The sequence below is a fragment of the Alligator sinensis genome, unplaced genomic scaffold, assembly GCF_000455745.1.
Source record: "Alligator sinensis unplaced genomic scaffold, ASM45574v1 scaffold502_1, whole genome shotgun sequence".
Classification (NCBI taxonomy): domain Eukaryota; kingdom Metazoa; phylum Chordata; order Crocodylia; family Alligatoridae; genus Alligator; species Alligator sinensis.
This window is the reverse complement of record NW_005841896.1, coordinates 2,671,130-2,687,886: the sequence shown is the minus strand read 5'-3', so window position 1 is coordinate 2,687,886 and position 16,757 is coordinate 2,671,130. Positions and strand designations below refer to the sequence as shown.

Here is a 16,757-nt window from a genome sequence, read left to right as displayed (position 1 = left end):
TCAAATTCTCTGTATTGATTATTCTTGAGGGCACTGGTAAGGAATGCTTTCAGGGAAATTTACTGCCTCATTCCTGAGCCCATATGTGAGAAGCCTGAGAGAGTGGACAGGACATGCTCCTTCATGGTATACTCAAAAGCCCCAGAGAAATAACAGACATACACTAAGAGGCCACCATCAAGAACCAGGTATGTGGTGCAGAGCTTTTATTGCCACAATAAGAAGTTATGGTTTTTCTTTTGTTTGTTTTTAAATGAGGAGCTAATTACAGAGTGAAAGAAATGCATAAATTATGGTCAAAAAAGTAAACTTATCCAAGTTTACATGTTCATATTGTCCATGTCTTTCTTGGTTGCCAATGCAATATTTGTACTGTCTAAGTTTACGTCTATGCACCTTTATTATTTGAAATTCTGAATCCCACTAATACACTATTTTACAAAGGATTTAAACCAGAAGGGGTCAAACACCTGGCCTGCGGCACCATGTCATTCAACCCGTGGGCTTCCCTCTAGGTCCAGAAATTAGGTAGAGGAGCTCTCCTGCTGTCAAATATCCAGGCTCATAAGGAGCCGAGGCTCTGCACACTGGATCAGGCATCAAATCCCAATGCACAGAGCCAGATAGGGGTGGTGCCAAACCCCAGAACCATATCTTGGCACACAGGGGCAGTGCCAGGCCCCAGGGCCAAATCCTAGTGCTGGAGGTTGAAAGGAAAGTGTCTGGCCCCCAGGACCCAATCCAAGTGTGGAGGTAGGAGGGGTCAGTGCTAGGCCCCCAGGGCCTGATTCTAGTAAGCAGGGCTTGATCCAGCCTGCCCTGCGCTACTGATTTGGTCTGCAGGACCAAAAGGTTCAGCATGACTGCTTTAAAGGGATGTAAGGCTTCCTAACAAGATATTAAAAATTGCAAGGAATAGATTACTATGCATCACTGAAATTATGTGCTTACATCAGACTGATTATTCTGCATTTGATCCATCTGCTGATAGTCACTTTCTCCTAATATTTTCCTACAATCTCTGTGTTCCTTTTTTTCATTTTGTTGTTTCTCTGTATGATGGAATGATTCTTTTGAAATATCAATGCTTCCATCTTCACCTTAAATATAAAAAAAATGCACAAACAGTATCAACAAATTACTCAAATACATTAACATTTGCCAATTAAATATTATTTACTCCCACCCTTGATCCACCACAACCTGGATTTCTTAACCATGTAGCTCCTAGACAGGGGGCAGGAGCAGCCAGCAAAGCCCAGAAATACCAATAGTAGGAAACAGGCGTAGCTGTGCCTAGATCTTCCCCAACCAGTGGCTGTCCAACCTCTTCTTGAACACCTCCAATGAGAGAATCCACAATTTCCCTAGATAGTCTATTCCACTCCCTCACTATTTTAAGAGTGAACAAGCTTTTTCAGATATACAATCTACACTTACTTTGCTGTAACCTCAAGCCATTGGTCCACATGCTCCTCTCTGCAACGAGAGAAAAGGCACTTTCCTACTTTATTGCAGCCTTTCAAGCATTTGAAGGCTGCTATCATGTTCTTAAGCACCTCTTCCACAAGCTGAACATGCCTAGCTCCTTCAGTCTCTCCTCACAGGACTTGTTTTCCAAGACTTTGATCATCTTTGTTGCCTGCCACTGGACCCTTTCAAACTTTTCTACATCCTTTTTAAAATGTGGAGCCCAGAACTGCACACACCACTCCAGATGAGACCTTAACCAGTGCCTAGTAGAGGTACTATCATCTCCTGTGTCTTGCACTTAATACTTCTACTGATGCAGCCCAAAACCTTTTGTGCAGCTGCATCACACTGCAGACTCATATTAAGTCTGTGTGGTCTACCAAGACTCTCAAGACCTTTTCCATAAAGCTGCCATCCAGGCAGATGTCTCTCATTTTGTATTTGTGTCATTAATTATTCCTTCTAAGGTGTAGCACCTTGCATCTGTCCACAATGAACTTCCAATCTGTCAAGATCCTTCTGAACTGCGCTCACATCCTCCGTGTTCAGAATCCTTCCCAGTTCTGTGTTGTGCACAAACTTGCTCAAGAAGCTCTCTATGCCAGCATCCAAATAATTAATAAACACAATGAATAGCACCAGGCCAAGGACAGACCCCGGGGGTTTCCACTTGAATCCTCCTGCCATTCTGACATGGACCTGTTAATAATGACCCTTTTCTTGCAGTTACTGAGCCGGTCATCTACTCACCTTGTAGTAGTTTTATCTAGCCCACATTTCTCCAATTTGTTTATGAAAAGATCTGGTCACATGGGACCTTGTCAAAAGCCTTGCTGAAGTCCTGATACACTATATCCACAGCATTCCCTTCATCCACTCAAGCAGTTACTTTGTCAAAGGAGATCAGGTTTGTTTGACACTTTGTTTTTCATAAATCCATGCTGGAAGCTTGCAACCAGCCTTTCCTCCTCCAGACGCTTGCAAATGACTTTCCTTAGCATATGCTCCTATAACTTCCCAGGAACAGAGGTAAGGCTAAGCAGTCTGTAGTTCCCCCAAGTCCTCCTTCTTGCCTTTTTTTTAAAAGAGGAACACTACATTGGCCCTTTTCCAGTCCTCTGGAACCTGGCCCATATCCCACGACTTCATGAAGATCATTGCAAGGGCTCGGAGATCTCTGCCAGTTGCTTCCGGACACTGAGATAAAGCTCATCCAGCCCTGCTGATCTGAATTTATTCACACCCAACGAAAGTCCTCTGACCACCTCTTTTGTTATCTCCAACCTCAGCTTTCCTTATCCAGATAATCCCTATTAGATGTCTGGCAGATGTTTTGTGACTTCTTACAATCTTCAGGGCTAAAGTAAACATACTTATGATCCCTGTGATAAAAGTAAGCATGCAGGAAGGATTTCAAAGAGGAAAGAGTAAAGACTGAGTAGACAATAACAAGCACATGAATGAGGAGAATCTAGCTGACACACTGAGTTTTTAAAAAAGTTTTCGATACGGGTCCCTCACCAATGGGACCCTCAAGTAACTCCAGCAGATTGGTGAGACAGGATTTTCTGTTTACAAAAAAGACATGCTGACCCTTCTTGGACATGATATTTGTCCATGTAAATTCTGATTTTCTTGCTTATTATAAATTCTACCAATTTACCAGGGTTATTTGCTGGACTGTAGTTCCCAGGATTACCTCTGGTGCCCTTTTTGATGATGGGTATAATGTTAGCAAACTGTGAATCTTCTGAGGCCATTTGTAACAATTGAGGGTGTGCCCATTTGATACCAATCCGATCTAATTGCCATTATGCAACCCAGCAGCTTGGAGAGCAGTGTCTTGCCAGTATATCTGTTAGGGGAGCGGGAGAAGGGGTGTGGGAGAGGGAAGGGGCATAGGGAGGCAGCTCAAGGCCCCCCATGGTGAGGGAGGGAGTGGGGCTGGGGCTGGGACAGGGACAGGAGCCACTCAGCTGGAGCGTGGCATGGGCTGGAGCTGCAGGAGGCTCATCCAGGGGACATATGGAGTGGCTCCTGTTGCTACGTGCACGCCTGGGGAAGGAATGGGGGGCATGTGCCCCTCAGATCTGTGTGTGGGGTGAGGGCAGGCGGCCTGCTGCAGGCTTGGGGCTGAGGGCGGCGCCATGCTTTTCCGAGAGGGAGGGAGGAAAGGAGTGGGACTGGGGTAGAGGCAGGCGCTGCCCAGCTGGCATGGGGTGGGACAGGAAGTTTGCCAGGGAGCACAGAGCAGTGGGTTCCTGCTACTGCACTCACCCTGGGGGAGGTATGGGGGGCACGTGCCCCTCCCAATCTCTGTGCAGGGCGAAGGCAGGCTGCCTGCTGTGGGTTCAGGGCCAGGGACCGTGCCAGCCCCTTTCCAGCAGGGGGGGCTGGGGGACTGTGGCGCTCGGAGGGAGGGGTTCCAGGGGTAGGGCACTATACCCCCCCCCCACCATTTACTGTAGTTCCTTCTCCCAGTGCTGCTGCCACCGCCTGCTCAGACCCGCCCTGAGTGCAGCCCCAGAAAAGCCTGGCACTGCCCTCAGCCCCAAGCCTGTAGCAGGTAGCCTGCCCTCACCCCACACACAGATCCAGGGGGCACATGCCCTCCCTAACCCTGCCTTCCCTAGGTGTGTGCATAGCAACAGGAGCCACCCCGCACGTCCTCTGGACAAGCCTCCTGCAGCTCCATCCCATGCCCTGCCCCAGCTGAGCAGCTCCTGCCCCTGCCCTAGCCCCACTCCGTCCCCCAGCATGGGGGCCTTAATCTGCTCTCCTCCATACCCCTTTACCCCCACAGACTTACCGGCAGGATGCTGCTCTCCAAAATGCCGGGCTGCATTCCTGGCCATGTGCATGACACGGCTGCATGCATGCACGCAGAATTTAATGGCAACATTATCAACCACATCAGCCAAAAGAAGCCAAATGCCGATAATGTCATTTTTCCTTTTGTCAGTGTCTATATGATTTGGACTGATATATCAGTGCACCTCTAATAAAAGTATTTTACATACTATTGACAACAATTCTTCAATTTCACCTTTGAATTCCTTCAGAACTTTCAGGTGAATACCATATGGTTCAGGTGACTTATTGATGTCAAGATGTAATGGAATGGAAAGAGTCCAGCAGACTGACAAAAATGATTAGGGGCCTGGGAGCAAAGACTTATGAGGAAAGGTTGATAGAGCTAGGGTTAGTCTGCAGAAGAGAAGACTGAGGTGGGATTTGATAAGTCTTCAAATCTCTGAAGGGAGAGTACAGAGAGGATGGCAATGCCCTTTTCTCTGTGGCCGTAGGGGACAGGAGTAGGAGAAATTACCTCAAAATGTTGCAGAGGAAATTTACGTTGGAGATTAAAAGGAATTTCTGACTATGAGGGTGATCAAACATTGGAACAGGCTACCTAGAAAAAAATGTGGTATCTCCATCTTTGGAAGTTTTCAAAACCAGGTTAGACAGCCATTTGGTTGGGATGGCTTATTCAGGGATGACCCTGCCTTGAGCAGGAGGCTGGGTTAGATGATCTGGTGAGACCCCTTCCAGCCCTACTTTCCTATGATCCTAATTTATTGATTTGTTTTAAAATGTCCTTTATTGTCACTTCAAATTGATCCAACTCATCAAATATGCCTGCTAGGAAAAACTCGTTCAGTGCAAGAAACTCTTCAATATTCTCTACAGTAAAAAGTTAAGTAAATAATTAATTTAACATCCCTGCTATGGCCCTATCATCCCTTTGTATACCTTTTATACCCTGAGCATGTAATGGTCCTTTGCTCCTGATGTATTTGCAAAAAATCTTATTTGATTTAGCAATATGCTCCTCAAATTCTTTTATTGCTTGGATTATTACTGTTGTTAAATAATCAACTTTTTTACAACAGCCTACATATAATATTACTTCTTCAATTCTGTTAGTAAGGAAAAGGAGGAAGAAACAAATTTTTCTTAAGAACTGGGCAGAAATTAATTTTCAGGTTATATTCATACTGTTCTTAAATTTTTTATCTGGGACATTTGCAATACAAAGAATAGAAATCACTCTCAAGACGTATAGAGAAAACTTGGTGAGGAGAATAATGCCAAGTCCATGGTTTGTACAAAAGATGATGCAGATAGCACTTCTGCCTCATCTACTCCTAGCTCCCAAAGCTGGAGGGTATACTCGGAGTAGTGACTAGGAAGGATGTATTGGTTATAGAGCAATGTTAAAAAGCAATAGGTTGTGGATATTCCCTATTCTGGTCTACAGTGGGCACATCTACATGAGATGCTTAAAGCACACTGAACTAAGTTTACTGCTGATTAGCACAGCTGGCAAAAACCATGTTAATGCACTAATGTGTAGTAGATTTAGTCCAGTGCACATTAAGAATCACACAAAAAGCATTCATCTGCATTAATGCACAGTAGTGCCAACTATGGAGCATTAAGTTAGTATCTGTTATTACAGGTACTAAACTTAATGCACCATAATTATGGCATGTTAATGAACATGCAAACCAGGGGTGGGCAAAATCTGGCCCACCATCTGGCCATCAGCCCACCATCTGGCCACCATTTCCCATCAGCCTCTGCCCGCATTGCTGGGGCCGGTTTCCATGGAGACCCCAGCAGCAGCCCTGCAATGATAGTGCGGGGCCAGGGTTTCCATGGAGACCAGTCCCAGCAGCACTGGCAGACAATAGCAGCACCAGCCTCTTCCTGGTGGGAGGGCTGAAAGGGGGCTGTGCTGCAGGCAACTGCTGTCACCTGTGCAGGGCAGGCAGTGGCAGCAGCACTGGGAGGGGTGGATATGGGGAATTTTGGGGTGGTTAAACCTCCCCACCCTCCCCCTAGCACTGCCCCTGCTGAAAGGAGGCAAGGCAGAGCTGTAATCCACTGCCTGCACGGCTTTGCCCGGGGCATGCAGACTGTAGATTGTGGCTCTGCCTTGGCTCTAGACCATGATGTCACTGACACAAGATCCCAGCCTGGCTGTGGAGCAGCTCTGTGCACTGCTGTGCACCCTGCCAGCGCTGCTGGGGCTTGTCTCCACAGAAACCTCAGCCTTGCCACTATCACAGGTCAGCTGCTGCTGGGGTCTTCATGGAAACCAGCCCCAGCCATGCGGGCAGGGGCTGCTGGGAAATGGAGTCTGGACACCAGCCAGATCCACCATTTTGCCCACCTCTGATGTAGATGCACCCAGTCTCTTGAGAACTACAATCATCAGATAGAAGTTACAGTATCCACCAGGTTGCACTATCCTCTGCTGTGTTTAAAGGCATAGAACTTAGAAATCATCAATGCTTTTTCAGCCCTCAGAAGAAGGTAGACACAGCAATGAATCAAGCCTTTAATGTTTAATACTGCTATAGTAGATGATTCATGAACAACACAGATAATAAGCCCATCGTGTCTACTTTAAGGCATAACCCATTATTGCAAAGATCAGATCAGAAGTGCTGACATACTTTAGCTACTTTGTGCCTCTTTAGCAGCACCAAGTAGTGGTAAATCTTGCTTAACTGAACAATAATTCTTGAACTGGCCTCAAGGAGGTTCTCCACAGAAACATCAGCAAAATTACCTTATTTTTATTTATGGATTACTCAGAAGCAAAGTAAACATTTTAATATGCAATATAGATGTGCTAATTTAACTGGCAATTAAGAAAGCACAAACAGGCAGTATCAAGTATTTGCATATTTTGAAATCCCACCTGATTTTTTGCCTTGATATTCTGCACCAAATTCTGATTCTGATGTTAAAATAGGCTTGAGTATCTGACGTCCACAGCTGATAGAATAAAAGAAAAATAATACAATACTAGGTACTTTTTCCACTTTTGAGTACTTTATATTTAAAGTTGTTCTCCAGATACTGGGCATTATATGACCTTGGTAGGCTCCCAAAACCAAAGCAGGTTATTGTCTGTTAAGCACTTATATAAGTAACCCCCCAAAACCCTCCAAGTGCCATTGGGGTCAACATTTTTGGCAGGCATGCCACAAAATAATCCCTGTGCCCTCCTGAGTGCCCCTGAAATCCTCTTCCCCTATTCAATCTGCTTCCTGCTCCCTGTCCTGTGCTTCCTGCCTGATCTACTGCCCTATTTTCTGCTCCCTATCCTATCTGCCACCATGCTGCTTGCCTCCTCCCTGATCTGTCTGTCACATGCCACACAGAAGGTGCCTGTGCCATGTGTGGCACATGTGCAGCAGGCTGACCACCCCTCTGCTAACAGAAGCATTGGTCATTTGGAAGGTGTCTGAAACTACTGAATTGAATTCCCAAATGTGGAGGTTCCCTACTCCTCTTGAAAGCTGTAGAATAATATTGCAAAAACAGATTAGCTGCTGTATTCCATGACAGACTACGGACCATTTCAAATCAATATAAACTGCTTTATAATCCTACTGGATAAAGCTACTATGTAAATACACAGGTATAAATAGTATGAAGAGGTAACAATATGTCAGTATGACTGGAAAAAGACTAAATTAGTATGAATGGCTGAATAAAAATGCTGATATTTACTATAACTGAACAATTTTTCTTTTAAAAGATTACAGTACCTGCTACATGAATAGCTGGTAGAAGTCCTGACATGCTGTTGAACATCTGGAGAACTAAACGTATATCCCAGAGGTTTATGTAAATTAACACTTGGCTTAGTAAGAAAATCAGTAGTATCAGGAAATTCTACAGGTGACCGATTGACAAGTGACCCACTGGAGATAGAAGCATGACCAGGTGAACCCAGAGGACTTAGGCTACAGGAAGTACCTGCAAAAACAAACATTTACCATTTGATTGAATAGCTCCTTAGAAGATATTAAGAAAAAGGCTTTGAACAGTTAAAACAAAACAGGCGCAAGAAAATTCTATAGATCAAGAAGAACTGTCTGAAAAATGTAGGGAAAGTCTGCATATGCATCATATTTTTAAATACATATTAGACAGAAAGACTTTTGGGGTTTACAAACAGGCACCACAGGATAGGCTGCACATCAAAATGACCTGTTGAGTGAACACTATTCAGTGCTTAAAAGAGTGTATGGAAGCTTCTGAAACAAATTTGAAGTACATATAGTATCAATGGGTCTCTTACATATAAAAATGTTTTAAAGCATCTTTTTGTTAAAATGATGTAAATGTTAATTTATGCAATGATGATGATGGGCAATTACTCGTGGACGAGTAAGATAGTCTTCCAAGGATCTTAATAGCAAGTCCGCAGGTGGCTCCATAGCCCAATTCTAGATCCACATCTTGTCGCAGTAAGGACAGGTGTTTCCAGGAGAGATGGGCACCGTGTTGCTCCATTAGATGTTCTGATGGGTTTTTTTTGCCTGTTCCTCTTTTCCTCTTCTGCCCGTTGACGAGCCATTTCAAAGTGTTGAGGTCCCTCCCAAAGAGTCTTCCTCCATTTTGGTCAGTCCTAAGCAAAGGTCTCCCAAGTGTTAAAGTTGATGTTACACCTCTTCATGTTTACTCCAGGGTGTCTTTGAAGCGCTTTTTTTGGCCTCCACTACTTTGCTGACTTTCTTTCAGCTGAGAAAAAGATTCTCTTTGGAAGGCGGGAGTCAGGCATGCGAACATGACCTGCCCAGCGAAGTTGGTTTTGGATGATCATGACCTCAATGCTGTTGGAATTTTCTTCAGCCAAGACGCTGATGTTTATGCATCTATCCTCCCATCTAATCCAAAGGATCTTGTGAAGGCACCATCGGTGGTACTTTTCCAAGCTCTTGAGATGTCTTTTGTATGAGGTCCAAGTTTCTGAGCCATAAGGCAGAGTTGGAATGATAATGGCTCGATAAACCAAGAGCTTTGTTTCAGCAAGGATGTCATGATTTAAAAAGACTCTCTTACTCAGGCATCCAAAGGCTGCGCTCGCGTATTTCAAGCAGTGTTGTATTTCTGCACTGATGTCTGCCTTTGATGAAAGATGGCTTCCAAGATAAGCGAAGTGACCACACTCTCCAGCAATTCTCAGTTGATTTGAATGGAGGTGGGGGCTGTTTCTCCATTTGGAGCAGGTTGGTAAAGGACTTACATTTTCCTGATGTTTAGAGTTAGGCCAGTACTCTTGTAGATTTCCACGAATACATTAAGAATGGTTTGGAGGTCCAATTCAGACTGAACAATGAGCAAATGTTTATGCAGTCAGATACTGAAAGCATTGCCATATAAAGTTCCTTGACATTTCCCATTGTAAGACCTGGCTTTCAAATGGTTGAAATTATGTCAAACCTTAGCCATTTGGGCTGACTTTTTTCATAAAAGACATCTGCCTCAGGCAGAATTTTCATTATTATTGATTTTATGTTTTGGAAAATTTCAAGCAAACTAGTTCAGCTGTTTCTTAGAACAAGGCTGGGAAAAACAGTATTATTTTCCAGTATTAAAAAAGTACTTGTAACCATGGAATAGTATGGTTGGAAATGACTTCCAGGCTCATCTAGTGCAACTCATGCATAGATAAAGGATTTGCTGCTGGTGCTAAATCATCCCAAGTAGATGCCCACCCAGTCTTTTTCTTGAAAATCTCCATTCAAAAACATTTCCACTATTTCACAAATTTATCCCCCTTGGATCTGTCCCTTAACAGGGAACTAGGATGAAGAATTAAACAGAAAAACAGAAAACTTACTACGAATAACTGAACACGGAGACAGACTATGAACTAGTGGGGAAGAGGAATAAGTTTGTAGAGGGGAACAAATCAGACAAGGAAGAGCTGGGACTGGATGGATGAACAAACTGAGACAAGGAGACGAAAGAAACCAGGACACTAAGACGGTATAAGAAGCATGGGGCTAAAACTTGAAAGGTGAGAGAAAACAAAAAATATTGAACAGCGTGGTTAAGGGAGCAGTGAGATTTATTCTGAAACTATAGTGTTCAATATAATGGTTTCAGTATTCTTAGAAGACTATTAGACTAAAATATTAAAAGATTTGGAAGCTTATGCTACAATACTAATGCTAATTCACACTGATGCAGCAACATTCAGAATAATAAAGATAAATATTATTGTAATATGTGGACAATGATCTATAAAAGGTGGAGCATATGAGACATTTTAATTTAGGTTATAATCTGGACAGCATGCTGGCAAATCATATGATAATAATTATTGCCTTACCTGTTCGTCTAGGGCTTATATGATGAGCTAATGTCACTGAGGATGACCTTTGTTTTGGTATTATCAGTAGGTTTGTACTGAAAGGCCCGTTACAATGGGATCCTTGGCTAAAAATAAAAATTAAGAAAATATCAAGCTCTCTTAAGCCTCTTCACTTTTGTTCATTATATGCAGTTAGTCAAGGAAACTGCATGTGATAATTAACTCATTTTAATTTAGCAAAACTGCTAGAGTACAAAGTTTGATACAGTACTGTTACCCACCATTTTCTTTCCTAGCACAGTATTATACCTTTCTCTAATATTGTTTAGAAAACATCTCAGCTTCCCCGTTATTTGTTTGTACAACTTCTAGCTCAACTCACAAATGTCATATGCTCCGTTTTTTTTTAAGGAAGGCTCTAGAATGACAAATATTCCCAGACTATTAATCTATTAATAAACTAGTGAATTAGAAGATTTACTGTTATGTTTTGCTTATCAGGACATAGCCACATACTAATTTTACTGGGATCTGCAATACAGCAATGTGAAAATTTTTAACACTGTGGTCAGCAACATTTTTCTGGTGGCTGGCTGGAATGAGCAGGGCTTGGATCCAAAGTAGGCCAGTGTTAGGATCCAGCTGCTGTGGCTAAAACCACAGCTGCTTCTCCCTTTCACGCAGCCATGGAACAACACTGGTGAAACTACCTGATGCCTTGCCTCAGTGCAGGCAAAGCAGCCTCCTGCCAAATACCACTGAAGCCCCCTAGCTCCATGGGCTGAATTTTGCTAGTGGGCCACAGGTTGCTAACCCCTGTTTTAACCTTCCTTTTGACCATATACTAGTATAACAATAGCAAAACATTTTCTAGCAAAATAAGAACTAGCTGGAACCTCTCCTCACACCTTAGGTCAATTTTGACGTCTGGCACTCATAAGCAGGGATCCTGGTTTTCCCTGATTAAAAACAGCAAATTCTCTGATAAAAAAACCCAAAATCCACCCTCTCCTTCCCCCCTGGCTGGTGTCCCTCACTCCCTGCAACAGCCTCCTCAGCCCTGCTAATACCCCTCACTCTTCCCAAAACAGTCCCCCAACCCCACACACGTAGACACACAGATGCAGGCACAGACAGACACCCACCCCAGCAAGTAAGTGTGTGTGGGGGGGAAAGGGTGGGGCAGGGCAGGGGTAGAGTGTGTCCCTGTGCCCACTCCCAGCAGCAGGGGGTGCTCCTCTACAGGCTGCACACATGCTGGCCAGCCAGCCAGGGGGGGTTCGCACACAGCAACTGCCACCACACCACTGTCCCCCACACTGCCTTCCTGCAGCCAGCCACACAGCTCCACAGCAAGTGGCAGCATGGGGTGGTGTCAGCCACCATCTCCGAGCCTCCCCCCACCTGCTGGCAGGGACTCGTACACAGCACCCACCACTACCCCATGCCGCCACTTGCTTGTGGAGGGTGCAGCCGGCTGCGGGAAGGCAGCATGGGGTGCGGTGGTGCAGTGGCAGCCACCGTGTGCGAACCCCCACCCCGGCCAGCTATCTGGCGCGTGTGTGGCCTGTAAAAGGGCACCCCTGTCCTCACCCCCCAGCCCTGCTCCTGGGAGCACGCTGAGGTGGGGGGGGGGCAGGGAGGCACCAAGGTGTGCCGCCTGAGGCCGGCATGCCCCCCTCCCCCTATCTCCCTCAGTCCCCAGCCAGCTTCCTCCTTAGCCCTGCCCCACACATTTCAAGCCCCACTTACATCCAGGGGTGAGGGCTGAAGACAAGTGAATGTGAGCCTGAGCCTAGCCTTGGCTGACTCAGAGGCTTAGGCCTCGCCCTCCATCTCTCCCTCCGCCTCCGGACAGGGGTGGGGGTTTCCTGCCCCTTTTTCAATCAGCTCTTGCAGGCTGGAACTCTGCTAGCCTGCAAAAGCTCTGTGCAAAAGCAGGAAATCATGGGTTTCCCTGCTAAAAGGGAAAATCCATGTTTTCTCCAATAAAAATGGGAAATCCATGGTTTTCTCTGTTTTTCTGTGGGAAGCTGAAAACCCAGATCCCTGCTCATAAGTCATCTTATTCTTTTTTTTCCCCCTCTAAATTTGGATTTCTGAAAGGCAATTAGTAGCAGCAAATTTTTCCCTTGTCCAAGTTCCTGCTCCAAAGGAAACCAAAATTTAACTTGAAATAAACCCAAAATACAGAAACTAAGATCACTATAACCTTTTCCCCTCACCAAAACCTAAGAAATCTACAAACACTGAGACAGTGTTTTCTACAAAACACAAATGGTTTAATTTCATCACTAAACACAAAACTGAAGTAGCCTTAAGGTTTCTCTGCACAAGGAAACTATTGTGAAACAAGGTAGAATGTAAATTTTAAAATGAAATAGTTATACTAGAGTAAAACTGCAGGGGACACTCTTATCCCACAATTAAAAAGCCTTTCGTGGTTAAGGATAATCCACTTCCAAAGGGACTAAGCTGAATTACACGTAGGCAACCTTACTGCAGAATAAGTGTGTTGAAGTGAAGCTAGTAAGCAAAATATTTCTTCAAGTTATATTTCATGTATACAAGCCCTTATTCTTAATCAAAAAACCCATGGGGAAGCAGCAGCAGCTGTTGGGGCACACGTCAGGCAACACACACCCAGGCAGGCATGGGGGAAACTGTAGCCAGGCAGCTCGAACCCCAGCACATGGGGCTCCAGCTCCAGGCAAACTTCTACCCACCGCACCTGACTGGTGTGATGAGCAGCCACCTGCAGGCAGCCAAGTGGGTGGAAGGCAGAAGCTGGAGCTGGAGCTCAACATACTGGAGCAGGAGCTGCCCAGGTGCAGCTTCCGCCTGCCTGGCTGGGCATGTAGTGCCTGGCACACATCCCCACAGCTTCCTCATGCTACCTGCTGCCCAGAGTGGTGCAGCAGGAGCAGGAAGAGAAACCACTGGAGGCGGGGGTAGCCAAGCAGCACTTGGGGCAGCTGCAGCAGCAGCCCTGCCAGGAAGCTGTGCACCCTGGCCGGGGCTGAGGCCATGTTGCCTGGCAGGCATGGGGCAGATGCAGGTGGGACCGTAGCATGGGCAGAAGCAGTCAACACTTGGCCCATGTGGAGCACTGCAGGGGCAGCCAGATCCAGCCTGCGGTCCATATTTTGCCCACCCCTGTGCTAAGATAGATCAGAAAAGGTATCTCCAGTAAAGTTACCAAAGTACTGTCGTTTCAGGAATACAATGTGGAATATTGTGTAAAACTGTGTTTTCCTATGTTCAATACGACAAATTCGTATCTCTGAAAAAGGTGCAGAAAAGTTACTACAGAGAACAGGGCACTTCTGTCTTATAAAAGAACAAAAGGGCTTGGTTTATTTAGCCTAGCAAAAGAATGGAAAGCAAGGGAAGGGATACGACTGTCCTATAAACATAAAAGGCTGGGGGAAAATTAACGCTATTAAGTTGAAAGAACTATTTAAGCCAAGGAAAAATATTAGCACAAGAACAAGTAGAAATAAATTACCTGTGAAAAAAATCTAAGTTGGAAATTTAAGGGTTACTAGCCATTAGAGGAAAGATGTTCTGAAACAACCTTTAAATGAGATTAGTCTGACAAAGAAATGTACTGATTTTAAGATAGAACTTGATCAGTTTGGGAAAAGGATTACATTATTTGACTGCTAGTGTTAGCAGGACCCAGACTGTTAGGGTAGCTTGTCATGTTTAATGCTCTGAAGTTGTATCTACTTATAGAGTGGTGAATTATAGTATTGTTTATAATTAGCCTTATTTAATCATTGCTTACATTTTGCATAGCCTTATTAACTTTTTATTTTTGTTATTAGCTGGCCTTAGCATTGTTTTTGTAGAGCTCATAGTGCTCATTATATCTTTTTCCTTTTTACAATGGTGAGAAGTTCTTTTAACACAACATAACAAAGCAGCAGCATTGTTACCAGCTCAGATTAACTGAATTTGGCATGAACCATCTGAATCAAAGGGATGAAAGGATTGGTTATGTTAATAAAGATGATAAGGGAGAGCAATGGACAATGCCCAAAGACAGACACCAGAAAAAGGCGAGATTAAGACATGTGCTTGTGATGGGTCTGTTGAACAAATTAATATACTGATGGGATAAAAGATGGACAGTATGCTGACCACAGAGGTCAAACAGAAAGCAAAGTCATCAAAGGAGTGAAGTTGAAGAAAAGCATAAAAGGGGGAAGCAAGAAAGTAGGTGTCATCATAAATCCAGCCTTCAACACCTGTCTGGACCGTCCCAGCCCACGACATACCTTTGCTTCCAGGAACTGAACGGCTGTCTTTTCTCTGGAGCAAAATCACATCTGGGATTGGGTGACATTACTGTAGTGAATGTTTTTCTCTCTCTGAATATACAAGCTGCTAAGATGATACTTCTTATACTAATAAAGTTAGACTTTGATTTTAGGGTGCTGAATTGTCTGCATTCAAATTAGACTCTGAGATTAAGACACTGAGTTGCCTTGTCTGTGTTCGTATTTCACATTCCATAAAAGGATTCATTGTGCTTTAATGATCCATTAGCACTATCTGGGTGACAGTGGTGCTAACAGGACAGTCCCTTCCAATCCTAAAATATGAGGAAATTAGAACCACCTAAAGAGAGAATTACAGTATATACTATAGTATTCCAAAACTCTATTTTCAATTTTTCAAACATCTGCTTTGAAATTATCTTAGCTTTGAAATACAAACAATTTTAATGGCAAGCATTAAATACTCTATTGACATACTCTAGAGGAGCAGACTATTTTTGATAGAAACGATCTGAAAACTTTTAAAAGATCCGTTAAATTTGAAGCAAGTGTGAACCCTAATGTATACAGTTTTCTACTCGAATTATATTTCATCATTCATTTCAGTTATATTTTTAAAACTAAAACTGATTTTAAAGTTTCGTGCATCTATATTATATGGATCTTTATTAGTTAAAATCTGGTAGTTGGCTATGCTGTTGAACAGTGCCATCTGCTGTTGACAGTGAGAGATTGCATCACAAAATTTTAAACTATGAATTTGTTAGAAAATATATGCAGGGGTTTGGGTTGTAGCCGTGTTGGTCTAAGGATATAGGCAGACAAGGTTCCTTGGGTGAATTTGATATCTTTTATTAGACCAACCCAAATGGTTGGAGAATAGTTATTAAGCAAGCTTTTGGGTTCAAAAACCCTTCGTCAGGCTAAGGAAGCTGCAGCAGTTGGTGTGTGCTCTTCCTGGATGGAATGAAAAGTAAAGAAGCCAGGGGCTGGGCTGGGCTGGGGAGTCAGTTGCCAGGCAGATTATAATGTATCAAAAATCCAATGTCTATGTTTAGTCCCTGATCTCTAGTATCCAGCAGGTTGATGAAAGGGAGTTCATAGGCTCGTCTCTGGGATGTGTTGTGTAAATTTCCCTTGAGGATCAGGACTGAGAGATTGAAGAGAGAGTGGCCCTCCTGTGAGAAATGTGCCCCCACCGGTAATTGGGTGTTTCTGTCTTTGATGGATTTCCGGTGTGCATTCATTCTGGTGCGCAGTTGTTGTCTGGTCTCTCCTACATATCTTCCATCAGGGCATTTGGTGCATTGGATGAGGTATACTACATTCCTGGAGGTGCAGCTGTAAGATCCTGGGATGCTGATGGCTCTGTTGTGGGGTGTAGTAATAGTGGGGGTGGTGGAGATGTGGGGGCAGGTTTTGCATTTCTTGTCCTGGCACGCTCTGGATCCTTTTGGTGTGTTCTGGGGTTGAGGAAGTTTGCTTCTGGTGATGAGGTTGGCGAGGTTCGGCAGTACAGAAGAAAAACACCCACAAATCGCACACCGCTGGTTATGACCTATCACCCATCCCTTGAACCTGTACGGAAAATCCTCAAAAAATTGCAACCCATATTAGAAAAAGACCCTATTCTTAAAAAGATCTTCCCAGAGCCACCCATCCTAGCCTTCAGACAAGCACCGAACCTCGCCAACCTCATCACCAGAAGCAAACTTCCTCAAGCCCAGAACACACCAAAAGGATCCAGACCATGCCAGGACAAGAAATGCAAAACCTGCCAACACATCTCCACCACCCCCACAATTACTACACCCCACAACAGAGCCATCAGCATCCCAGGATCTTACAGCTGCACCTCCAGAAATGTAATA

General features: G+C 44.2%; 1 protein-coding gene across 4 annotated transcripts in view; it reads right to left on the bottom strand.

Annotated features, from left to right (window-relative positions):
• Positions 1-16,757, bottom strand: part of PDE3B (phosphodiesterase 3B) — a 165,021-nt gene that overhangs the window by 42,509 nt on the left and 105,755 nt on the right. For 3 of the 4 annotated variants that reach the window (XM_006018231.1, XM_025197420.1, XM_025197418.1), the window contains exons 5-8: positions 10,619-10,725; positions 8,043-8,253; positions 7,187-7,263; positions 952-1,100 (exon numbers count right to left, since the gene is read on the bottom strand). In XM_006018231.1, the coding sequence (XP_006018293.1) occupies positions 952-1,100; positions 7,187-7,263; positions 8,043-8,253; positions 10,619-10,725 (544 nt within the window). The remainder of the gene's footprint in view (positions 1-951; positions 1,101-7,186; positions 7,264-8,042; positions 8,254-10,618; positions 10,726-16,757) is intronic. The other variant, XM_025197419.1, reaches the window with a different exon arrangement.